Raw genomic sequence first — 25,516 nt, forward strand, 5'->3', positions numbered from 1 at the left:
GTAAATACCAAGCCCCTTTTGTTGTTGTATTTGGTAAGAAGATTTTTATCTATTCCTATATACCCCCCTCCCCTCCCCAATTTTCTCTAGGGAATCATGGTTTGATCAAACTAGTCTGCATAACCCATGCTTTTACATAAGTAAATGCGTTTTGGACTGAAACCTTTCACAAAATATTTCTAAAGATTTTCTCTATACATTCCAATGTAAAAATTCATCCCCTTATTGTGGCCCCGCCCTACCCCCCGGGACCATGATTTAAACAAACTTGAATTTACACTATATATTTTAGGATGCCTCCACACAAGTTTGAGCTTTGCTGGACAAATAGTTTTTGAGAAGAAGATTTTTAAAGAGTTTTGAAAAATACCACCAAATTTTTAATACATGTAATTCTAGATTATCTCCTCCCTTCATCCAGTAATCTGCCAAGTGGTTCTAGAGAAGAAGATGAAAATGTGAAAAGTTTACATCAATGACAACGACAACAGACAACGGACAATTGTTGATTAGAAAAGCTCACCCGAGCTTTCAGCTCAGGTGAGCTAAAAATCATATGAAATAAATCTAGTACATGTATATACTATATTGATCCATTTAATAATATATTGGCGTATCGAGCCACCTTAAAGTGACGTGCTAAGCGTGTATATATGTTGAAAGTTTAAAACAGCATGTTGTCATTAGAGTGAAATATGATGACAAGTACGCAGTACATTATGTTACACACACGAACATAACTAATCCTAGTGTATAAATAAGCGTAGGAACCTTCAATCAAACTTTTACGATAAAATATATGTACTGTGAAACAATTAATCAATGACTCGGGTGAGAATCCATATTCATTCTTACATTTTATCTCAGCTATTTTGATTTATAGTTTGATTATGTATTCTTTATTGAATCTTTACCGAAATCAACATTCATTTGTTTTGATTTACTTTCTTTGAACTCGCATAACTTTTCCTAGACATAAGTTGGTGTTTTTTCTGCGATGTTTGATTGTGTTTCAAACGAGTAACATTCTATGCTAATTATTGACAATATCCAGGTTTAAAGGAATATATGGCGTGGTTCTTATGATGAAAAATTTTAGATCATTTTCTATTTCATTTCTTGCATATAGAAATTGGATATTTCGTGATGTTTTTAAACTCTTGCCATACGAAAAGTTTCTTTTCTGACGCCATATTACTACATCTATATATCGTCATGCAGATGACGGATGATGTACATTCATTTGATAAACACATTCTTTCATAGACATTATTTCAAATAGTTTACGAAAAAATGATTTGCAATAATCTGATACAAGCAGTTTGAAATCTTTCAAAGATAAATTTGACAGTGTATGCTTAAAAATTTTAATCTGTACTATTCTTTTTCCACAAAATGAATACAATGTCAACAGTTCAATCATAAGCAAAATAAATAATCAAATTTAAAACAATGTTATCGCTTTCATTGATACAAAATTATCACTTTTTAAATCTTATTCAAATTTATTTTTCTTAGTTTGAAAAATTGTTCTATAGAAAATGCTTTAAATATACACGTAACATTGGGTTTACTTTCAGCGGGAAAGCAGTATGCATAAAAAATGTCAGAGGCAAGTAATCTTCATATTCCGCGTGCAGCCCTCGTTTGCTGGTTCATATTAACCAATCTTTTGGACCCCACGTTAGGTCAGTAAAAAAAATTACGTGACCAGGTAAGGCTCTTCTTGGTCATTTTTGTGGACTTGGGCTTATTACGTGTCGGAATTAAACATAAGTTGCCGAGATTGTTGTTGTATTTAAAGGAAGCAATTCTCAAATTCAAAATTTTTTACATTTTTGACCTTTTTCAGCAAGCTGTCAACGTCCCATTGATTGCCAAGATGTTCTGTGGTCGGGCCGTAATACAAGCGGTGTCTACACGATTTATCCACAAGGAACAGGTGGTTTCAAGGTGTATTGTGACATGACCACGGCTGGGGGCGGATGGACGGTATAGATTGATAAAATCCTCATTCATATTTTTTTCTATTTTGACATGTCATGTTAGTAAATGTATTATATTTATTTTAAAACTTCAAGTTTGCACGATAGTTTTTTCATTAGGTTCTTCAAAGACGAATGAATGGTAAGGTTGGATTTAATAGGGTTTGGAGAGAGTACCAGTATGGATTTGGCAGTATTGGTGGAGAACACTGGATAGGTACGGCGCTGTTAAAGCTACAAAACTCTGTCCTGATTTTTTTGCTTCCACCACTTTTTGCTTTATATTTCGATAACCAGAAATACCGTTCATCCACTAATATGACAAAATGTTCAGATTATTTATTTTGAAACGCCCCCTCTACCGCTCCAGGTTTAAATACACAGCTCAAAATTAAAAGTCTACGGGGATTTTGCATTGCATCGGCCATGAAATAACCCGGATGATAACGTTGCAAAATTGTTCGAGGTATTCCGATGCTGCATATAGTACCTTATAGAGGTGGAGGTATAGGTGATGACGTAATTATGCATTTATAGAGGTCGTTTCTGATTGGTTGTTTTAGAGAGGTTGTATTATAGAGGTGATTTTTCATCACTATTTTTAGAAAAGGTAGCAATATAGAGGTCGTGTTCTCATTGGTGGACTGGATATAGAGGTGATGACGTAGTTACTATTGAGGCCCTATAGAGGGGGACTTTTTAGAGCAGTAAATTTATAGAGGTCGTGTTCTCATTGGTTGCTTTTAGAAAGGGAGGTTGAATATACAGATTTAGTGAGCATGTGTAAAAAAAGTAGGAGGTTTTAGGTTATGACGAAACCATAAGATGATTCTATGGTTTGAGAGCATGCGCTGTAGTATCGATAACGTAAAATAGATGATATTAAGCAATACGTGAATTTTATTTAGAAAAAATAGATCGATTTGGATGACCTATTTTGAGCAAACAGTGAAAATAAGGTGTACTTACCTGTGCACAGAGAGAGAGATATTTTAATAAAAAAAATTACATGAAAAAATGAGGTGATGTAGCATGCGCACTTGAACATTAAAAAAGGGTGTATATTAAAAAAATTTAGGGTATATTTTAAAGAGTAGTTACAATTTTTTATCATTTTTTAAAATGCCCTTAACACCAAACGATTCAACTCCTTCGGCTGCGGTAAGCGGGCTGGATACTGCTTTACCAATCCCTGAGCATGAAGACTGGGATTGGGAAATAGCAATGGATCCCTATCCTTCTGGGAGGTTAAGAGACATTGATGGTAGACTAGTGTATATGTTTGATTATAAGTACGAACAGTACTTACAAAATCTACAAGACCAAAAAGAAGAAAAAAAAGAAGAAGAAGAAGAAAAAGAAGAAGTAGCAGAAGAAGAAGAAGAAGTAGAAGAGAAAGAAGAAGTAAAGGAGAAGAAGGAAGAAGAAGAAGACAAGAGAAAAGAACAGTAGCTTCTTTGAAGCTCAAATATTTCAACGGTCGTTTTAACGGCCACCAAATTTTTCGAAAAGATGTCTCTAATACAATGAAACGTGTGCATTAGAGGAAAAGTATTATTCGAGTACAGTAGGTGAAAAGGTTTTTTTTCCCACCGAATGTACTGTATAATGAAAGATTTTTTCTTGACAACCTACAGTTAATTTTTTCATATGCTTAATCAGTTAAGTTTGTGATAAATAACTGTAGGAAGCAAGAAAATTGAAAAAAATAACGGAAATTATATGCTTTTTAAGAAGAAAACAAATTAAAATTATGTTCAATATTTTTTATATAACATTTTTTTTTAAAAAAAAACATAATTTTTATAAGAATAGGTTTTATATATAGAACATAATTGCTATCATTTGTTATAATGTCTAAAAAAAAAATAAGTGAACGGTATTGCATAAACGTGATGAAATAATAATGTCCTTATACGTATTTTTTACAAAGAATATTTTTAGAAATGATAAATACAGACATATATATATATAAGGCAAAATTCTTTTTTGAGATATAGGTATTTTTCATTTCACATCTAGACATCAGTGGAAAAGGTAAGTTTTTAAATCATGATAAATTACTTAATGATGAGAAAAGAGAGGTAACTCTACAAACTATACAAGCACTGCGAAAATTTCCCGTTAATCCATTAAATACATGATATCCTCAAGTTCTTGTTCAATGTTATCAACTCTCGATTGTAAGTCTGTTAAGCGTCTTTCAATTTCTTCTTTCTCTTCTTTTAACTCTTCTTGTCTATGAATCATCCTCTCCAATATAACACCGTCAATGTCAATTTCCATTTGTTCTGCCGTTTGCTCTTCTTCTTCTTCTTCTTCTTCTTCTTCTTCTTCTTTTTCTTCTTCTTCTTCTGTTTCTTGATGTTGTGTTTCTTTATTTCTGAATTGCTGTAGACCTTCACAAGAAGTACCTACTTCTTTGGTTGATTTTAAGGGGAGATTGGAGTTACTGTAATTATATAAAAAAGAGGAGGGTCAATGTTACATAAGTTTATATTTTGTGCTTAAAATAAGTGAAAATTAAACAAAGAAAAACATTCGGTAGAAAAAAAATTGTTTTATATAAAGTTTTTTTTAAATATTTTTTTCTATATTAAATTATCCTTTTTTTCATTTGCTTTAAATAAAACGCATACCCGACTGTGAAATGCATGGTATTTTCTGTAAACTGTATGGTAATGCTGTTATTAGCTGTCAAGTCATTTCTAAAAAAAAAATGAAGAAATGAATATTAAAAATTTAAAAGGATAAATAAAGACAAAAATAAATAAAATAAAATCTGCATAGATGTAAAAAAAAACTACTTACATAATAATTACTTCCATTTTTTTTTGGAGGGTGAATTGAATTGTTCAGATCTGGTCAGAAAAAAAATGAACTTGTCCTATTGGGTTTAAGATTGCAAGGTGATTTTCTTAAAATTTAATTTGATTTTTATAAAAAAGAGATGCATTTTCCCTCCAATTTTTTGTACTGTTTAAGTTTTTTCTGATTGGATATTGGTTTGATTTTGTTATATATTGTGAATGTTGAATTTCCCTCCAAAAACTATTTTACTCCTACTCATTGGATACAAAAAAACAAATTCTTTGCAATTAGTACAGCGTAAGATTTTCTGATTGGATATTTGTGCTGTCTTGTTATACATTGTAAATGTTAAATTTCCCTCCAAAAACTATTTTACTTTTTCTGATTGGATGCAGAAAATGAGTTCTTTGCAGCTGGTACAGTGTATTGAAACAGGTTAATGATATGTATATTATCCTACGGGTGTAGATAAAATTGATACCGTAACCCTTTCAAAGTTTGATAAGATTGTACTTATAATGATGTGTAACGTGACGAGAAAGAATTTTTTTTTGTTAAGATGACATCGATTTCAAAAATTGAAAGAGAAACGCATAGTTTTCAAAAATTGAATACAATACTTGATACATTGGTAATGGGTTTTGTAACATTAGTTTAAATTTTTTTGCGTATATTTAAGAAAATGCTGAATAAGTGAAATACTTTTTAAATAGGATGACATTATTGAATGAGAAGTGCAAATCACCCCTCACCCCCCCCCCCTTTTTTTTTGCAATTAATTGTAAGAATGAATCAACCCATGGATGTGATATGCTTTGACTCTGGTAAAAGGGCACAAAGCTGCTGACTTTGTATTTTTTCACTTCTTTTGGAAAGGTTTGACCTAATAAAAGTAATTGCATTTACAATAAAATCAGCTCGATTAGAAACTTTTTTGACCTAATGGGTCAAGTTAATTTCTACTTTTATTCAATATTTTTGTATTAGTGATTTCGGTTGACAAATAATTGTGCTAGTTCAATTTATTTTAACACAGATTTACTACACTTCACTTAATACAATGAACTGTTGCTAAAAAAAGGGCACATTTTATGTCATCATGTATAGGTCAGCTCTCTTCAAGTTTTGAAACTTTGGGGGTTCTTCAATTATAGGATCAATTACTACACCCGATTCTCCATTATCGTTTTTGACCCTCTAATGTTATGAGGGTCACAATTAAACTATATAAGTAAAGGTAAAAATTTTATCAGTACCGCACTTTGACTTCATTTCACACCGAGTATCTTTTATTACGTGTTGAATTGTAAAAATGCAATTTGCTGTTTTTCTCCTTTTCGGAATTGTTGGACTGTCGGTCCAACAATGTAATAATGTGAACCGTTGTTGTCGGGAAACCACTCGCGGGTTTGATTGCGTGAAGAGGGATCCATGTTCCTGTATTTCTCTGTGCGGGGTGGCAGACAACAAGATTGTGGACATTGGCCGCGCTACCCACAGAATATTTGCTTCAGAGAAAATAATTGTCCATCAGCAGAGCTCCACAGCCTTTACAAGGATGCCATGTCAAGGTATGTTTTTGACAATATTTATTCAAAGATATCATATTTTTTATGTAAAAAAATATTTACAAAAAAAAGGGGGGGGGGGTATGAATTTGTAACTGTTTAAAAATTTAAATAAAAATCTAAAATAAAAGAAATGTTAAAATTAAGTATAAAATAAAAAAAACCTATGCTATTTTATAAGTAAAAAAAATAATTATGGGGTGAGAAGACTATTTCGGAAAAATGTCGGGTTTTACGTCATCCCTCTTCAACTATTGAACTTTATTGAGCGCGCATTCTTCGAAGCAAAATGGTAGGTAGATGACATGTGGATTGTCATCCCGACACTTAGAATTTTATATTTTAATATTGGGGGCTTGATGGAATGAAAATACTTGTTAGATTGTGAAAGGTGTTTAATGTACTTAACTCACGACCCATTTATTTTCCCATTAAAAGATCGGATTGCAGACGACGGTTACCTGTCAAATTGTCATACCCCGCGATTTAATTTACGGAACACGAGGTCACATTTTTTTTTAGTTGATGCATTGCATCATTGAAGGGTGGGGAAAAGGAATAAACTGAAGAAAGTTAACAGATAAAGAAGAGAATACCTTGTGTTTTGTCATAAAAAATACCTACATATTTTTTCTCAACTCGATTTACCATTCGAATTTCATCATCGATTTTTTTGGTAACATGATTACGCACGTGGGGGCCAAATTTCGATAAAAAAACATTCACACCATGATTTTCACACACTATGTCAGAATATTTAGATTTTTTATGATTAAAAAAACAATTTCACTTAAAAGAGCAAAAATATTAAAGCAATGCATATTTAATATGTATATATTTTTTTTGTTTTGAAGAACCGTCCAATAGCAGTCGTGAGGCCGATGAGACGACAACCAGCAGCGCCACCGGAGGGGATGATCGTAGTTCATCTCCCTCCGAGGACCCCGTCCCCTCCGGTGAGCCTGTCTCCACCACCCTCCCCATTCAGGATACCAGTGAGCCCTCAGAGACTCAGAGGAGCGAGGCCCCAGCCACCAGCGAGGCCTCAGCGACGAGCGTGGCGGCCACCGGGGGCCGCCACTTCCACACCGGCCTCCAGAGGACCCCCACACCCAGTAGTGGTACGCCCACCACCACCACCACCACCCCAGGGAGTTCCAGCCCACAGGAGGAGGCCGGTGTGGAGACCACCGGGGGCCGCCACCTCTACCCAGGCCGGGAGGAGGAGGCCACGACACCAGTAGAGGAGGGGTCGAGGTTTACAGGTAGAATAGGTAATTCTACCCACCCCTCCTCTACTGGTTCAACACCACCTGATGTTTCGCCTAGTTCTACTACACTCATATTAGGTAATTTGCAATCAAATACTTATCATATGAATTTAAATTACCTTTACTTTTTATTTTTACTTGTGTTGTTTCTTCCAATAAGTATTTATAGATTTATCATTTATTCTCAAAAAAAGCAGTTTGATACTAGACAAAAAGCCATAAATATGGCTGGTGTTTATAAAGAAACCTGTATTTTAAACTCTTATGAATCAAACAATATTGATATGGATGAATATTTTTCTGATTCATCTTTTAGTAATGATTATGCATCTATTGCATCTATTGTATCAGTATCAGAAAATGAATTATATCTGGAACCAATTACCAAGACTATAATAACCAAACTTTAATTTTTTTTCAGTCACATCCATTTCCATTTCCATCTGCCTTATCATCACCATCATATTTATTGTCATTAGAAGAAAACGCCACACTACCGTCCATAGATTACCTTCACCAATACCATTTATCCAGGAATCCCCTATCTATACTCCACCTTCACCACCTTTAAGTATTGACATGTCAACGCCATTACATACACCCTCATTGTTTTCAACCAGTACATCAAGTTCAGAGATATCATTATTTGATGTTTCAACGGTTCCTGCAGCAGCTTCTTCTAAACCATATTATGAAGAACACTGTGAAATGTCAACATTTGGTAATATAAATAGAAGGGTAACGAGATCAATGGTACAAAAGAAAAAAGATTAAATCATTTTTTATAACTCAGTTTTTTTTGGGAAGGGGGTGATTTTTGGAAAATTTTTTAATAGACTTATTTTTTTTCTGGGGATGGTAGGGGTATTTTTTAGGAAATTTTGTTTACAGACTCAAATTTTTTTTATTTTGGAAATTTTGGGGTAATTTTTTATCTAAAAGTAAAGATAAGCTACTGCAGGAACTGTCGAAACATCAAAATACAGAATGTTAACATTTATTCTATGAAGTATTTAAAAAGATTTGATAGTTTTGCTACATTATTTGAATTATTTTGTTAACTTAACAATAAGTATACATTGAATTATTTTTTTTGTAAGCTTTACAATAAGTATATATGTATGGCTGAGTTTAACAATAAGTATACATTTGAATTATTTTGTAAACTTAACAATGAGTAGATTTGTATGGTTGTGTTATGTAATTACACGCCACTTTTTGTTTTACTAAAATTTAAAAAATGTATATACTTATACATGGTGATGTATTTTTTTAAAAAATAAAATTAAGGATGTGACTAATTTGTAAAAACTAGGCGAAACATCAGGTGTCATTATGTTAAATTGATTTTTTTATGTTTTTTTAATTTTGTTTTACAAATTTTTACATGTGCACATTGATGTGCCAAATTGTTTTTTAATTTTTACTTTAAAAATATGATATTATACTACAGTAGGTGCCATTTCGTAATTCTAGTCTTTTTTTTTACCAAAACTTATAAAACTATTTTTCAAAATATTTGGTGTAATTTTATATTATGTAATTAATTTCTTAAGATACCATTTTTTGCTGTTTATTGTAGTATAATATCATGTGTATATTTTATATTGTAGTTATACGATGCATGGTCATCCATTTAATAAATTTCGTAAAAAAAACTATCTTTTTTTCTGTTGTTCTATGGAGAAGGGAAAGATAATTTGAAAAGCCAGGTTGTAGAGTTATCGTTCTTTTTGCAGTGATAAAAAAGGGGAAAAAACAACAGGCAATGATGACTTTAAGAAAAAAGAAATAAATATTTGAAAAGCAAAAAAAAAAAGAATCAGAATATGTTCATCTTTTTTTTTATATAGATGTCAGATTTCCTATGCAAGTACTGCGGCTTGATATTTAAGAATCACCTTGAAGGTCAAATGCATGAAGATGGACATAACCGCCCAATGCTATCGAATAATGATGATGATGACCCAGTAATGATATATAATTGTTACCAGTAACTAATCTTAATTACATAATCATACATTTTTACTCCGTTTTAGAATATTAATAGTAAAAATCAACGATTTCATCTTACTATGAATTACGGAAATATCACATCCTTAAACGTTTTCAATTTTAATATTATAATTGAATTATTGTTTCCGGATTAATCAAGAAAGTAGAAGTAAGTAGTAAAATTATAAAAAAAAGACCATTACACTATTGAGATTAAATTGCATGTTCATTTTATGAGTACACATGAATATTTTTAAACTAGATGAACACCTTCTTCTTATGCGGATACTGTGGATTATTGTTTGACGATGACAACGAAGGTCAAAGACACGAGAGTGAACACGAGCTTCATCATGACGGTGAAAAGGGGGCAACATTCCATTCAAAAACAGTTATTATTTTTTTACTTGCTTTTTTTTATTGATAACCTGCAACACTGAAGAAAAATGGAATATTATTACATTGCATATTTCAAAGCAAATACACTCACCCTTGTTTATAAATGAGTCACATTATAAAAAGAATTGCAGGTGGGTTTATCAAGTAATTGGGCACAAATTAGCCATGCATTGAAGAGATTTCAGTGCATGTTTTTTTCTCTTATAGTTAACAAGGTACACATTCCATGCAATATACCTCAAAATGTGTAGTACATTGACTTTTAAAAAATAATTGATACAACCACTTTTTTTTGTTGACCAAGTTTTATATGTTTGAAGATAGAACATTTTTTAAATCCAAAATTCCTGTAGGTGTTGGCACGATAAAAGATTCCCTCATTGACAAAATATTCATTACAAAGGCACTGGTCTAAATTCCAGACTGTAAACTTAAAACAAATCAAAAACAGTAATATAATGAATTTATTTTTCTGAACTTCTACATTTTTGCATGAAAATAAGAAATTTTTTTAAGTCTCTACTGTTTAAGTTTGTGTGATGCATGGTGAACTCACCCTATATTCTTTGTAATACAGATTAATACATTACGCATAAAGGCAAGAACAATTTCACAAAAAAAACATTTTATTATAAAAATTTTAAACCGTGTTTTGTAGGATCAAGAACATCATTGCCACCACTGTGATAAAGTAATGAGCAATGAACAGGACCTGATGTTTCACGAATTAACTCATGATTTGGATCAAATGGAATACAGCGGTGAAGGTCCATGGTCCCCATTGATTCCCAATTCAACATGTGAACCTATGGAAGAGGACCATGTCGCAGATCAAGAAATGGCTCCTGAATCCATGGAATCCGATGAAGCATCAACCTCTACTAGAACCAACTCATCTCAAATTGGTTTTGGCGGTGTGAAAAAAATACCATATACCATTCAAAAAGTAGGAGAACGAACTATAATGAAAAATAATGCTATCGATATAAACTACAATATTCGATTTAATGCAGAAAACCCTGAACAAGGAATGAGGCTGACTGACCTTCTTCGTGATTTAGAAGATATGTTTGACAACATTCTCAATGAAACAGCTAGAGGACTTGACCCTTTTTTGGATCTTGGACGAGTCATCATTCATCACATGGGATTGTACAATCCTGTGTATGTACCGCTAAGGCCCTTGAAAGATCTTACTGGAAAAAGTGTGATGGAGAACTTACAAAATGTCTTAATCAGCCATGAAAATCTTTCTCTAGATAAAAGTTTTTATTTAAATGTGGGGTTTATTAAAGTTCCAAAGGGCGGTACAAAAGGCAAACATATTAACAAAGTTGGTAGCAGCAATGATTCTCTCAGAATCAAAAGATCATGTATCAAAATTCAAAACACAGATGAATTATGCCTTGCTCGAAGCATTTGCATGGGGTTTCTCAAATTACATCAAATTCCAACATCTGATTGGCAGAAATTAGCACACCAAGGTGACAAAGGAACAATAGAAGAAAAAGTAATGGAATTGCAGAAATGTCCTATTTGGTTCTACAAAGAATTAATGAAGCACAACAAAAGAAATAATGAACGTCAAAAAAAATTAGCCATTTTGTTATGCCAGAAAGCCAATGTAAGCAGTGAGAGACGTCTGTCCATTCAAGACATTCATGCTTTTGAGAACGTATTGAATGTTGATATTCTAGTTGTCAGTGCCACTACTGGTAACAAATTCATACGAACTGCTCCAAAAGATGTCAGTGAAGATGAGCAAGGGTCAGAAATTCCGAAAAAAGATCGTATTTTTTTATATCATTCTGAGCAAAATGGAAACGCACATTTTGATACTATTGTTAATGTTTGTGGGTTCTTTTCTCAATCCAAATTTTGCCATGAATGTTTGAAACCCTATCAAAAGCTGCATCAGTGTCAATCAAGTTGCATTGTGTGTAAAAGAAAAAAATCTTGTTTTGTAAAACACGAATTAAGTTGTCGACATTGTCACATGGTTTGTAGATCTCTGGATTGTTTTAATTGTCACAAGATAAAAAGTGGGAGGTCAAAATCATCTCAGTGTGATCGATGGTGGAAATGTGTGGTTTGTAAAAAAACTTTAGATAGATGCAAAAGAAAACCAGAGGATCATATTTGCGGAGAATGGCAGTGTGAAGCATGTAAACGATTTGTAACAGGATCTCATTTGTGCTACATGAGGTCAAGAGAATGTAAAGAGAAAAAACCCAGATATATTTTTTTTGACTTTGAATGTATACAAGAAGATCTTTTGCATTGTAAAGATGGATACTCAATGGAAAGAAATGATGAATGTGTTCAATGCAGTAACAGCCCCGAACCCTGCATGGAATGCTGTAAATGTGTAAACTGTCATCAGTCTTGGTGTGGTAAATCTCAGCACAAACCCAACTTGGTAGTGGCTCAAACAGTGTGTGAGGAATGCTGCAATCAAGAACTCACACCAAATTCTAAATGCGATAACTGTGGAACTAGATGCAAAAAATGTAATAAAAAAAATGAACAGACTTTTATTAACCCACCATGTAAAAATACATGCGGATTTCGAGAAATAGTATTTCGAGGAGATCAAACTGCTAATGCCTTTGGTTTGTGGTTGTTCACTGAAACTCACAAAGACTTTACAGCTATTGCTCACAACATGAAGGGCTATGATGGATATTTTTTACTAGAGTACCTATTAGCCAATTCCATCATTCCAAAAATTATCTATGCTGGATCAAAAATCATGTACTTACATGTTCAAAGAGGACTTAATATAAAAATATTAGATTCCCTCAATTTTCTTCCCATGAGATTAGCTGAACTACCCAAGGCATTCGGTTTACGAGAGCTAAAGAAAGGGTACTTCCCTCATTTCTTTAACACTAAAGGTAATGCCTACTATGTTGGATCCTACCCTGCAGCTCATTTTTACGGAAGTGACATGATGAATGCTAAAGAACGCAAAGACTTTCTAATCTGGCATCAGGATAAATTGGAGAAAAACATGATCTTTGACTTTGATCGAGAAATTTTAGATTACTGCCGTAGTGATGTGGACATACTCAGACAAGCTTGTTTGAAATTCAGAGAAATTCTTATGAAAATCACAGGAAAAGAAGAAGTGGTATTTGAGGATGAAATGCCAGAGAAAAAATTAATGGGAGGCGTGGATCCTTTTCAATGCACGACCATTGCTGGGGTTTGCATGGAAGTGTTTAAAAGCAAATTTCTTCAAGAAGAATGGCGTGTCAAAGTTAGAGGCAATGATGGAATAAGTGATTGGCTACAGGCCCGCCGACTGCAAGGGGACTTTTCCATTTTATTCAAGGAACATTGGGTTACGGGTGAAGAGTTACAGAATCAAGAATACGTAATAGAAGAATCTGAATTTGTTAGTTCACCTATTTCACAAATCCCTTCCACGGGTTATGCCCCTTTTCTCGGACAATATAGTTGCGTATCGATACAGTGGCTCTCATGGATACAAGAAGATCATTTCAAAAAGACAGGGCACCGTCTCTACATACAGCATGCCTTAAATGAGGGTGAATTTCGACTGCCGGGTACCAAATACTTATTAGATGGATACTGCCCCGAAACCAACACTGCATACGAATTTCATGGGTGTTACTGGCACGGATGTCCCACATGTTTTCCTACTCAGCGTCAGCAACTTAAACATATAAGAACCAAACACTCCATGAACGAGTTACTGACCATGACTTTAAAAAAGAGAGAATACATTCAATCGCTGGGCATGAAATATGTCTACATTTGGGAGCATGATTTTGAAAACTTCCTGAACCAGAACCAAGACGCATCTGATTATGTTCATTCCCTAAACCTGCAAGAAAGGTTAGACCCTCGAAAATCTTTCTTTGGAGGAAGAACAAATGCTGTTAAAATGTACTACCAGGTCAAGGAAGGTGAAAAAATCCACTATCTTGATTTTTGCTCTCTTTACCCCTCGGTCAACAAGTATGGTAGATATCCCGTAAAAGAACCAAAAATCATTACAAGCAATTTTACGGAAATTACAGACTATTTTGGGTTGGTCAAAGTCAAAATTTTACCTCCTAGACAATTGTATCACCCCGTGTTGCCTCAAAAAATTAACGGAAAATTAACTTTTGCTCTGTGTCGTACCTGCTGCGAGCAACAACAACAAAATCCATGTCAGTGCGGAGACGAAGACCGAGCAATTACAGGAGTATTTTGTACACCAGAAATTGAAAAAGCCATAGAATGCGGTTACCAAATTCTACAGATATACGAGGTCTATCATTGGGATGAAACTTCACAGTACAATGCAGAGACTAAAAGCAATGGTCTGTTTGGCGAATATATCAACCTATTTTTAAAGATCAAACAAGAAGCCAGTGGCTGGCCTGAGCGGGTGCATACCGAAGAAGACGCAGTGAAGTACATGGAAGAATACGCTCTTCGAGAAGGTATTCAACTCGAACGAGAGAACATTACCAAAAACCCTGCTCTGAGATCGATTGCTAAACTACTGCTGAATTCGTTTTGGGGAAAGTTTGGCCAACGACTCAACATGCAGCAGACGACATTTTTTCACGAAAGAGAGGCTGACAAATTTTTTCAGCTATTATCGGATCCTTCCAAAGAAGTCTCGAATTTTCACATTGTCAGTAAAGAAATTATTCAAGTTTCGTGGCAGCAAAAAGAAAATTTTACTAAAGAAGATTACCAAACAAACGTATTTATTGCTACTTTTACAACTTGCTGGGCCCGCCTTAAACTGTATGAAGTGTTACAGATGCTGGATAGAAGAGTCTTATATTTCGATACGGATTCAGTCATTTTCGTCAGCAGACCTGGAGATCAGGAACCAAAAGTCGGGTCATTTCTTGGTCAACTTACCAGTGAGTTACAACCCAAAGAATACATTACAGAATTTGTTTCGGGAGGACCTAAAAATTACGCCTACAGGACTTCAGAAGGAAAAGAAGTATGCAAAATCAAAGGATTTACCCTAAACTATGTTAACAGTTTAAAACTTAATTTTGCTTCCATGCTGGATTTGGTACTCAGGCCGGATCAGGGTCAACATTCCGATTCAACAGGTTCATGTACAACGATTGTTAACCCACACAGAATTATGCGACATAAGCAACAGCAAATTATTTACAATCGAAATGAAGAAAAAAAATACAAAATTGTGTATGATAAAAGAGTGATTCAACGTAACACTTGGGACACCTTACCCTACGGATATTGATTGTTATTGTAGTAGTGAACAAAATCATGTGAACACTATAATTATATTGTTTAAAATTGATTTTTTTTCCCATCATATTGAAAAAAAATTGTAATTTGAATGAATTGATATTATTCAATTTGTTTTTTTTAAAGAAATCTCTAAAAACGATTTTTTTATAAACGTTTATTAAAAAACATACAGTTGTCTTTACAACAATATATTATCAAATGTACATTTGTAATTTTTTATTGATGCATTGTTTCATTAAAATTTTAACCACTTTATTTTTGTCTTGGCCAGTCTCTTTCTCTTTGGAGGATTGTAATTAGGAGGTGCTCCGTTCGTATGTTTTTTAACCACTAAGCCACTGCCAGTCTGTTCTCCAGAGTGCTTCATCATTTCTTTATTGTGGATGAATGAAGTAGGAGCTTGAATGTCCTTTAAGGCTTCATAAAATTGTCGATATCCGGTAGGAGTTCCTCTTGAATTATGAGTTAGTGCATGTTTGATCAAATCTGTAATATGCGAGCCTTCAATGACATTGTCTTTGTAAATCAAATTTCCATTATCTTTCCAAGAGAGTACGTCACCGCCATACTGAGATAAGAATTTAAGCAATCCTTTGGCTTTATTATGAAATTTATTTGGAATAACATGTTCCAAGATTTCGAGAACGTGCATCTGAGTAGGAATATCTTTGTCAGTGGGTGGGTCCTTCGTCGGCTCCAAGATTGTCTCCATGCTCTTCGGGGGATGATTCTCTGTTTGCGTCAGTTTTTGGTATTTTTCTTTTGGAACGAGAACTAGTTCTTGAGCCATTTTGAAAAAGATGTAGCGCAGGTTTGATCAGACGAGGTATGATGCTCTGATGCCTTAACAAAAACTTTTTACGTTGAGCCTTGTTTACTGTTCTGCTCACAAGGGTACTTATGACATTTTTGTACGGATACAGAGTTTTTATGTACTGCTTAGAGACCGGAATGGTCCCCTTGTAAACATTAAACATCACCTCACACAAAGTCTGCATTTGAGAGGGTGTCATGGTCGACAACAGTGCTCGTCGCTGTTTCATGTTCGTAGCGTTTAACAATTCTAGAAATGATAAATGCGTTTTTACTGTTCGGTTCATTGTGAAATAATGATAAAAAATCAAAAAAGACAATTTATTTATTTAGGCAGATAAACAATGGTATCTTCGTTAGGTAAGATGCGCGTGCGCAATCTGTACTTGTCCTCAGTCCTAGGACTCATGTCTACTATCAAATATCCAAAGGGTATAGATGTGGCCTTGTCGTAAGCCTCTTTAAAATATTTCAACCTTAAAGGAAAAACCTGAGATCCAAAAGTAAAGATCTGCCTAGAATCGCGTACATTACGAAAGAGAATGACATAATGACAATTTAAAGAAATAGTTCTGGCAAACTTTCCAGGCATGTATAGATTCTGAGCTAACATGAACACACTGACTCGACGATGGTGTGCCGTCACGCAAAATAAATTAAGAGATTCCTCGCTCTTGGCGACTTGCATCATCATGTCATCTAACACCAAGACAGTGTGCTGTACACCCTCGCTCCATTCATCGATCTGGTCTTTAGAGGGTAACCCTTGATGCAAAATCAATCTATCGATGTTTTTTTCCATTTCTTCGAACAAAGGTTGATATTCGGTATATGCAATTACTATTCGCTCGGGTGGCGTTTGAAACATACCATCGGCATGTTTTAATATTTCGTAAATAAGAGAAGTTTTACCACTCATGGTGGGTCCCACGATCATAGCTGTGGCGGGAGAATTAAAGGGTAAGAGTGATCTCTCTTTCCACCAAGCTTCCATGTTCATTGATTCCTCAGTTAAGACTGATTTTATTTTTACAATACATACTATTTTTATAGAATAAAAAAAATAGATTACATCATTTTTTATTCACAAAACGTATGCATATTTATGGTAAATACAAAGGTTAAATGCACTCCGTTTGTTGAGATATAGTTTGATACACAAAAACATCAGGATCATTCTGCATTTTAAGAATATGTACAATGTCATTCATTGTATAATTTTGACATTTCATCATTAAATAAAATAGTACATGATAACCACAAGTCAAGGCATTTTTTTTCTGAATTGGAATTTCATTACAATTTATTTTTTTCGAATTATGATTTAAAAAGTTTTTGATTCGTATATCGTAATGTTCAGGAAGTCGACCAAAACTGTCAAAAAATTCCGCTGTTCGGAAGCCGTCTATCCACATGACTATCCAGTGGGACCCTGGTAAATGAGAGGGATCTGTATTACAAACGTAGGCCGAAGGGTAGGCTTGGACTCTTTCTGGTAAGGTATCCGGTGAAAATACGCCTCTGAAAAATTTGCTAAGCAACTCGTGTCCTTTGGCAATGCACACAATGTCTGATGAATTCATACTTTAGTGTATTTGATGTCCCGTGATTGGTCCACTTCCAAAAGGGCCGGAAATTCTGCGTAAGCCAGACAGTTCAAGGTTTCCGTTGTATCGGCAGCAAATTTGACTTCAAGTCTAACGTTTCCTTGTCTCACCAGGTTTAAATACTCTTCACCCAGGTCACTTGGTGCCAAATTAAAGGCATATATGGCATATCCTTTGCCAAACTGGCTTCTTGTGACTTCCAAGCCGGCATCTTTGTTCCATTTCTCAGCCGCTTCAAATAAATTGACAAAAAGTGTCACGTAATTTTGATTGGTCCCTACGTCAATTTTCATGGGTCGGGCTGGCATGCTTTCCCCGTTTACGTAAAGTGCAATTTCTTCTGCCAAGTTCTGAAAGTTGAATGGGTTCTTCTCATAATTTCCATTAACGGCTTTCTGAGAAATGAAACAGAATGCAGCTTTGGCTGGTAAGGTGTTGGACCAAACGTTCTGCCAAATAAACGATCCAGAACCTTTAGGACAGGTGCTCATTTTTACTTCGGTTCTAGTCAGGGGGTATTTGGCCGTCTTCTCTTTCAAGATTTCAGCATGGTTGATCAAAATTCCACTGTCCACCTTAATCATGCATGCTTTAAAGGACACGTCTAGTAACTGCAACTTGTAGCTAGGGGAGGCTTCTTTGCTCATCAAGACAAAGGCAGCGGGGTTTCTAAACAGTTTCAAGTGTAAATCTACCCCATTGATCAAGTATTTATCAGTTCTGAATATATCCTCATACAGTGGACCTTCCATGTCAAATATTTGGCTGTTTTGAGTAAATGCATAGCGATTGTTAAGGCCCCCGTTGTTGCCTCCGTATGCGTCCGGATTGTCCATGTCGTCGTCGTCTGGATAGTACAGTTGGGATTGTAACTGGGATTGAGAGACATCACTGCCACTCGAAAGGAGAAGTTTTAGGTAGGCTTTCCAAGCATAGTAGCTAGTATTGAGGGACACAAGCTTTCCGTTCATATAAGTGTCTATCTGAGACCACATGGTTTGCAGTGGCAGATTAATGATCCCCGTTTTTTCCTGTGATGCCAAGGCTGCACCGTCGGTTTTAACAATCTTACATTTTACGTACAGGCGGCTTCTTCTTAAGTCTATGTACTCGTTACCCTGGCCAGGCACCGATATCTCGATCGGAGCGTCCTCCGTATCGAAGGAACTTACAGGTCTGCATTCACTGAAATAAATTTTATCCACCGCTACTTGATTGGGTGGAACGGTAAATAAAGCCAATTCTGCCGGAAGTCCAATGTCTGTAATTTTGTCGCTTAAAAAGGCCATTCTTATTGATGCTTGACTTTTTTCTTGGCTCCGCTAAAAATACTGTCTCCTGTGTCTCGTTTTCTCTTCAGTCCTTTCTGAGGTGTTTTCTTTTTGAGTGTTGGCTTAGGTTTGATAACAGGTAGCCTTTTTTGTGCTTTTATAGTCTTCTCCGACACGTGAGGAATCTTCTCTTTGATGGCTTCTTTCATTTCTTCTTTGGCTCTCTCTTCTACGGCTGCCATAGGCGTCACGTGTTTTCCCACAACTTGATCTGCCGGTTCCTTCCGGGATAGATGTGGGTTGACTGGAATCATGTACGGTTTCTTGGAAAACATACCCCCTATTCCACCACCTGTCTGCCGACCTCTGTATTTACTAGGTTTAAATCCTCCTTCGAACATATTTTGATAAAATGTTTTCCACACCCTAGGGTCTGACACATACGTAGAACCCATTACTGTATTTCAAATAAACGTTTTTTCAGCAGTAGTGTAATAGTGGTCGTACCTTTCAAATATGAAGCGGGTTGATTATTTGAGTCCCTTATATACACCCTCACGTCTTGAAATTCCCCCAATCGCAAAGGTATTTCGTAAGGAAAATTATAAATGATATTTTCCGCTTTTTTATAATTTACCAGTCGCAAGAGAGGTAATTCTCGCTCCCCCACTACAGTATCTTGGCATAAATTGCTACAGACGTATAATTCTGGTTGAGTGGATGCCGTAGACAAATTAAACTCCAACAGAGAAACGGTCCAATGTCCTTGTAGATACAATGGCTTGGGTAGATGAACTACAAAGTCGTAAGACGTATTACCACTATAAATCTGTTGACTATCAGTAGATCTTAGAACCAATCTGATGCTCATGTTTGAAAATAATGAATATCATAAAAGTGATCAGTCCTATTTATACGTTTTGCATGTCGGATTTTTTTATCCAAGAGTTAAATTTAGCAGGCCATTGGTGCCAGGACACCAGGATCTCTATTGTTCCTTTTCTTTTTCGTTCTTTTAGAATTTTATCGATCTTCCAGATAAAATTGTCACTTGTGCTTACTTTCTGAAGTTCCTGTGAATAAAAAGTTCCAGTTATAGATTCCTCAGCAAAGTCTTTTAATTTGTAGACAGGCAAACCTTGACTACGGTATCTTCGACAAACCTTAAAAATTTCTCCCGTCCATTTTTGGTCGTATTCTCTCTGAAATGTCCGCCGCAAATGAGATATTCTAACTTTATCACCTACTTTGAATTTATAAGGTTTCTTTTTTTCTGCTATTTTAGAGTTTTTACTTTTTCTGGATACAACACCTGGTCTTTTGTTCCTTTGTAAATAAACTCTATAACGAACCTCCTCTTCGTTCTCTTTAGTCACAGATGCAGGAGTTATTCCCCCTAAAGGACGGGAAGGAGTGTTATTAATGTTATCAGTAACTGCTTGTAGCTTACTCAAAAATTCGTAAGACTGATTTTGAGTAAACATGCGTTGCAATCTGTTTTCTAAGTTTTGAATACTCCTTTCTGCAAAATTACTTTTTGTTTCATTTTCCGTAAAAGTTTGGTGTACGCCTTCTTTTTCCAAAAAAGAGGACACCCAACGATTTTTAAATTCACTTCCTTTATCGGTTCTGAATACTTTGGGTTTTCTTCCATTAGCAAAAATCCCTTTTAAAGCTTCTATTACATACGACGCCGTTTTTTGTTTCAAAGGAGCTGTAAATACATATCTTGAAAATATGTCTTGCAAAACCATAATATACTGTATGCCTTCATTTTCCTTGGATATGTTTCGCACGTCTTGTAAATCACCATCCCATATGGTGTCTATAGAATCGGTTAAAATGTGACGTCTGGGAAACTTTCTCTGAACTCTCTTTTGAAGTGAATACGGTTCTAAATTTGACAAAAAGTCTCTTATACCCTTTAAACCAATTTTTTGTTTCCCTTCTTTTTTTACAATTTGATACAATTTGTAAGGGCCTGCAAAAGAGGCAGCATGTTTCACATCAGTCCATATGTTTTCCAAGTACCGTCGTTGTTCATCAGTCAACACCATTTTGATTTATGAACCAAACACTGTTTAACATCTCTTTTTAAATTTAGACAAGATTTTAAAAAATTATAAGAATAATGCATAGTAAAACATTTTTTATTATAGTACAACATAAATGATTAAAATAGCAATACTATCATGATAATACAAAAAAAAGGTTTTGTACATGATCTAATAAAATATTTCTTTCATTATCTTTACATGTATTTAAAAAACTTTTAAGCATATTACATACATAAGTAACAAATATAATTACATAAATATATCACTGAACACAAATGGTACTTTGAACACACTGAAATGGGTTTTTTTCACAATCTAATAGTTATTACAGTCATTTGGATTGCAACGTGGACATTGCAAAAAGCCCATCTGATTCTGGTGACTTTCGGAATTCTCGCAAAACTCGATCTCCTTTAACTGGTCACCAATTTTCTTTTCGACTTCAGGCATCAGTTCCTTAAGAGTTTCCCACTGATCAAATGTAATGGCAGCTCCTTTCTTCGTCGGAACTATTTCATCATTCCCAGGCGGCATCCACCACTTCCTGATATTTACTACAGGGTAGTCGTTGTCAATCGTCATGTAGTAATTCTCCCCCAAGTGCTGATTATAAGCTACCTGCATCTCAGCATCATGCTGATCAATAGCGCTATCTACATCATCCTTGTAATAGGTAATCTTTTTCCATTTTTCTAAATCGAGTGCAATCCCTTTCCTAGTTGGGTAGTTGGATCCGTCTTCTTTTTCTTCATACACTCTTAAGTGTACTTTAGTGTCACTATGAAACTTTGACACCACGAGGAACATGTTTCGTCCTATGTCCTCCTTCAGAATTGGGGCCTTCTCTGTCTGTTCTTTGTCCATCTTGGGATGTTTAGCCATAGGAGCCTGGTCTTCAGTTCGGTCTAAGTCGATGAATAATCTTTTCCTAATCCGATTCGGTTCCCCAGAAGTCTCCACGTCTTGGCATTTCCAGTAGGTTGTCGGTTTAGTAGCCATATCTTCTAAATTGTGCCTGCTGCAGGGAAATGTAGATGCAATAGTAATGTAGCTCTTAATTCATCCTCAGTATTTATACTATGTACTTTACATCATCATCTATTTTTACTTTTTTATTTACCGTAAAACATTTCATAACGCACTGTAATATAACATTTTTTTCTTTTGTTAAAAATTATATCATAAACTAAATTTAGTCCCCCCTTACATACTGTTTTTCTGCAAAATCATTTTTTTTTAATATATTCTTTCACCATCGTTGTGAAATATCTACTTTCTCCATGGTTTTCAACATGTTGTGCAATATCAGCACTTTAAACTTTTTACTTAAAAAAAACCTCATTATATCATATACTAAATTTAGCCCTCCTTACATACTGTTTTTCTGCAAAATCATTTTTTTAATATATTCTTTCACCATCGTTGTGCAATATCTACTTTCTCCATGGTTTTCAACATGTTGTGCAATATCAGCACTTTAAACTTTTTACTTAAAAAATCCTCTACCTTTGCAATTTTTTTCACCCGGGTTATGCTTGGTTACACTCCAATAATTTTATTTTCTTATTCAATATAGGCAACAAAATTATCTCTGTCTGTTGAATTCTTCTCCTAAAATGGGCTCTATCAATGGCATAATTCATCCATTCACCTTTCCTATCTTCGTATGGAACTAACAGAGTGTGAACGTTATCGTTAAACTGAACTTTTTTCATTGATAACTTTGTCTGTCTTGCATTCATCGTGTTTCATATCAGGCGCTCACTGGGGCATAACTCTACGTTTTAATAAAATTTCTTTAGTTCCCCAGCTGTCTGCAAAATCGTAACCGTTTCGGGTCACTTCTCTAAAATCTTTTATACAAGCTGTCTTATTGTCAAACCAACGACTCTCATTCAATGTCCACGTTTTGGGATTTTTCTCATCTTTTTTCAATGCACTCCAAGCTATAATTTTCCATTTGTACTGTACTCCTCGACAATCCATAATGAAATGATTGTTTTTACATAAATGAATAACTAAAAATCATTTTTTTTTTGCGCATGCTCATTATCTGGTATAGTAATTAACTCTATAATGAATATGTTTCTATGCGAACTCTATAATGATACCTTTCTAAATATAATGGTGACGAACAAGCTCTGTACAGAACCTTTTCTATAAATAGCTACGCCATCACCTCTATATTCAATCCTCCAATGAGAACACGACCTCTATAAATTTACTGCTCTAAAAAGTCCCCCTCTATAGGGCCTCAATAGTAACTACGTCATCACCTCTATATCCAGTCCACCAATGAGAACACGACCTCTATATTGCTACCTTTTCTAAAAATAGTGATGAAAAATCACCTCTATAATACAACCTCTCTAAAACAACCAATCAGAAACGACCTCTATAAATGCATAATTACGTCATCACCTATACCTCCACCTCTATAAGGTACTATATGCAGCATTCCGAGTAATTCCGAATGGCGAAAAGATGTACACATTTTCCATTATAAATCCCCATAAGAAATGTGAACTTTTATGAGTGAAAAATGATAATGGGTCAATGAAGATATCTTGAATTTATTACCTTTTATTGATTTCATTTGTTTTTCTTTCACAGTATGTGTATTTTTATAAACAATTGTGATGGAAGCAATAACTTGGGACAGACTATAAACAGATATGTTTCATGCAGTAGTTGGTTTTTTTCCTGAATAAAGTAAAACTTTCTTAAATGAAAGGAAACCAGAGAATTCATCAGTTGACTTCTCAGGGTTGGTACGAGTTGCGAGTCGACATGTCTGACTTCAGCAAGAAAAGCCGATTTGCATACTACCGAATTTTCTCTGTGGGGAATAAAACTTCCGGCTATCGTTTGACGGTTGGAGAATACGAGGGAAATGCAGGTAACTGTTGCAGTGACGAACTTAAGTTTAGTTTACCCACGATGTCAATAATTTCAAATTTATGTACTATATATCTATATATCTATATATGTGTGTGTGTGTGTGTGTGTGTGTGTGTGTGTGTGTGTGTGTGTGTGTGTGTGTGTGTGTGTGTGTGTGTGTGTGTGTGTGTGTGTGTGTGTGTGTGTGTGTGTGTTTATTATAATGATAATCCACAATACCGGTATCAATTTAAAATTTTAACAAAATTTTACAGGAGATTCGTTGAAAGCCCACAATGGACAATCATTTTATGCAAGAGACAAAGATAAAAATGAATGTTCAAAACTATATAAAGGTGGATGGTGGTATGACGCCTGCCACAAGTCGAACCTCAACGGACTATACCTGAAAGGCAGCCACTCGTCCTTTGCTGATGGCGTGAACTGGCTTGATTGGCATGGCTATCATTACTCGCTCAAAACAACGGAAATGAAAATCAGAAGACAGTAGACTTGGAAATGAAGTTGGCACTATGTGTGTGGGTTGATGGTTTTTTTGGGGGGGTGCAAGATTTGCTCAAAATTTAATCATACGATTTTTTTTTATTAAACATCAATATCTAAATCATGAGAAGATGAAATAATTATGCATTGGAACTCATTGTCATCAGTTTATTAAAAGAATGAATTTAGCTGAACAGTTGGGATTTTTTTTTTTAATTTGAAAGAACAATGACATCATTTAGTAGATGATGTTACAAAGTTACATGTATATCGTACATTTTAAGAGAGATTTCAATAATGTTAAATCATAAATTTATAAATGCAATCAAAATATCTTTATGCAGTATTCTTTCAAAAATTCTGACACAAGCAAAATAGAACCATTGATTATAGATATGGTTTTGTTTGAAGTTCATTTTATTATTGATTAAACACTATTAAAATGTATTTTTAAAAATGTGACGCAGAAGTATTTCAAACCTGTTTTGTGCAACGACAATGTATTATAAAAGAATCTCGCTTTTAAGTGTGTAGATTGGAAATCATAATGTGGAATTAATTTATTAACGTGAATGACGACCTACATAGTCCGCTAAGACAACTCTATATTCCACTAACCTCTCATTTGCATGATTTTAAAAGTGTTCTAAGCGGGATAACTTTTGTAAGTTCTACGTAACTTGGGTTAACATTTACATCCATTAAGAATGATTCATTCTATTTCTTACAAAAATTAATTAATTAGACATAATTAATTTATACCTCTATATAGAAACTGACAGGACTAAAATCTACACGACTTTGTTCTAACCAGTTATTCATTGGTCGAAACGTTCAGCAACCTTAAAAAATATATCACGGGTTACGTTTTTATTCTCCAATGTCGCTTCCTTCAAATCCCGAATGAATCACCACCCAAAACTCAGCAAAGGCATCAAAGGAAATGTGAGGGTAAACAGTGACAATGGTCAGTAATCCAAGAAGACTGCACTCTCGGTACATCAGCATCAAAATTATAAACGACACCCTCCGTTCATTGGATCAACTGTGGATGTGAAAGGGTCTCTCTCTATACAGACAAAACGGTCTCCTT

At 34.7% G+C, this 25,516-nt stretch overlaps 4 protein-coding genes across 4 annotated transcripts; 2 read left to right on the plus strand and 2 right to left on the minus strand.

Moving 5' to 3' along the window:
* The first annotated feature begins 755 nt into the window (after positions 1 to 755).
* LOC128155732 (fibrinogen C domain-containing protein 1-like) lies at positions 756 to 24,587 on the plus strand. The gene is made up of 6 exons (XM_052817580.1): positions 756 to 831; positions 1,581 to 1,688; positions 1,853 to 1,992; positions 2,106 to 2,202; positions 23,774 to 23,938; positions 24,195 to 24,587. The coding sequence occupies exons 2-6, from the start codon at positions 1,604 to 1,606 to the stop codon at positions 24,428 to 24,430; spliced, it is 723 nt and encodes a 240-aa protein (XP_052673540.1). The 5' UTR covers positions 756 to 831; positions 1,581 to 1,603; the 3' UTR covers positions 24,431 to 24,587.
* On the minus strand, positions 3,963 to 4,745 carry LOC128155735 (glutamic acid-rich protein-like). The gene is made up of 2 exons (XM_052817582.1): positions 4,625 to 4,745; positions 3,963 to 4,437 (listed from the first exon to the last, which is right to left on the minus strand). The coding sequence occupies exons 1-2, from the start codon at positions 4,639 to 4,641 to the stop codon at positions 4,110 to 4,112; spliced, it is 345 nt and encodes a 114-aa protein (XP_052673542.1). The 5' UTR covers positions 4,642 to 4,745; the 3' UTR covers positions 3,963 to 4,109.
* LOC128155731 (uncharacterized) lies at positions 9,783 to 15,315 on the plus strand. The gene is made up of 2 exons (XM_052817578.1): positions 9,783 to 10,021; positions 10,688 to 15,315. Exons 1-2 carry the CDS (start codon positions 9,893 to 9,895, stop codon positions 15,278 to 15,280), a joined length of 4,722 nt encoding a protein of 1,573 aa, XP_052673538.1. The 5' UTR covers positions 9,783 to 9,892; the 3' UTR covers positions 15,281 to 15,315.
* On the minus strand, positions 20,476 to 23,490 carry LOC128155733 (uncharacterized). The gene is made up of 2 exons (XM_052817581.1): positions 22,546 to 23,490; positions 20,476 to 22,057 (listed from the first exon to the last, which is right to left on the minus strand). Exon 2 carries the CDS (start codon positions 22,036 to 22,038, stop codon positions 21,355 to 21,357), a length of 684 nt encoding a protein of 227 aa, XP_052673541.1. The 5' UTR covers positions 22,039 to 22,057; positions 22,546 to 23,490; the 3' UTR covers positions 20,476 to 21,354.
* Positions 24,588 to 25,516: the final 929 nt, after the last annotated feature.

Source organism: Crassostrea angulata, chromosome 7 (assembly GCF_025612915.1).
Source record: "Crassostrea angulata isolate pt1a10 chromosome 7, ASM2561291v2, whole genome shotgun sequence".
Taxonomy (NCBI): Eukaryota; Metazoa; Mollusca; class Bivalvia; order Ostreida; family Ostreidae; genus Magallana; species Magallana angulata.

Coding starts and splice junctions, on each gene's coding strand:
- LOC128155733 (XM_052817581.1), bottom strand. CDS start 22,038: ATGGCTACTAAACCGACAACCTACTGGAAATGCCAAGACGTGGAGACT.
- LOC128155731 (XM_052817578.1), top strand. CDS start 9,893: ATGAACACCTTCTTCTTATGCGGATACTGTGGATTATTGTTTGACGAT. Junction 10,022..10,687: donor CAACATTCCATTCAAAAACA/GTTATTATTTTT, acceptor CGTGTTTTGTAG/GATCAAGAACATCATTGCCA.
- LOC128155732 (XM_052817580.1), top strand. CDS start 1,604: ATGTCAGAGGCAAGTAATCTTCATATTCCGCGTGCAGCCCTCGTTTGC. Junction 1,689..1,852: donor TCTTTTGGACCCCACGTTAG/GTCAGTAAAAAA, acceptor GACCTTTTTCAG/CAAGCTGTCAACGTCCCATT. Junction 2,203..23,773: donor TGGTGGAGAACACTGGATAG/GTACGGCGCTGT, acceptor CTTAAATGAAAG/GAAACCAGAGAATTCATCAG.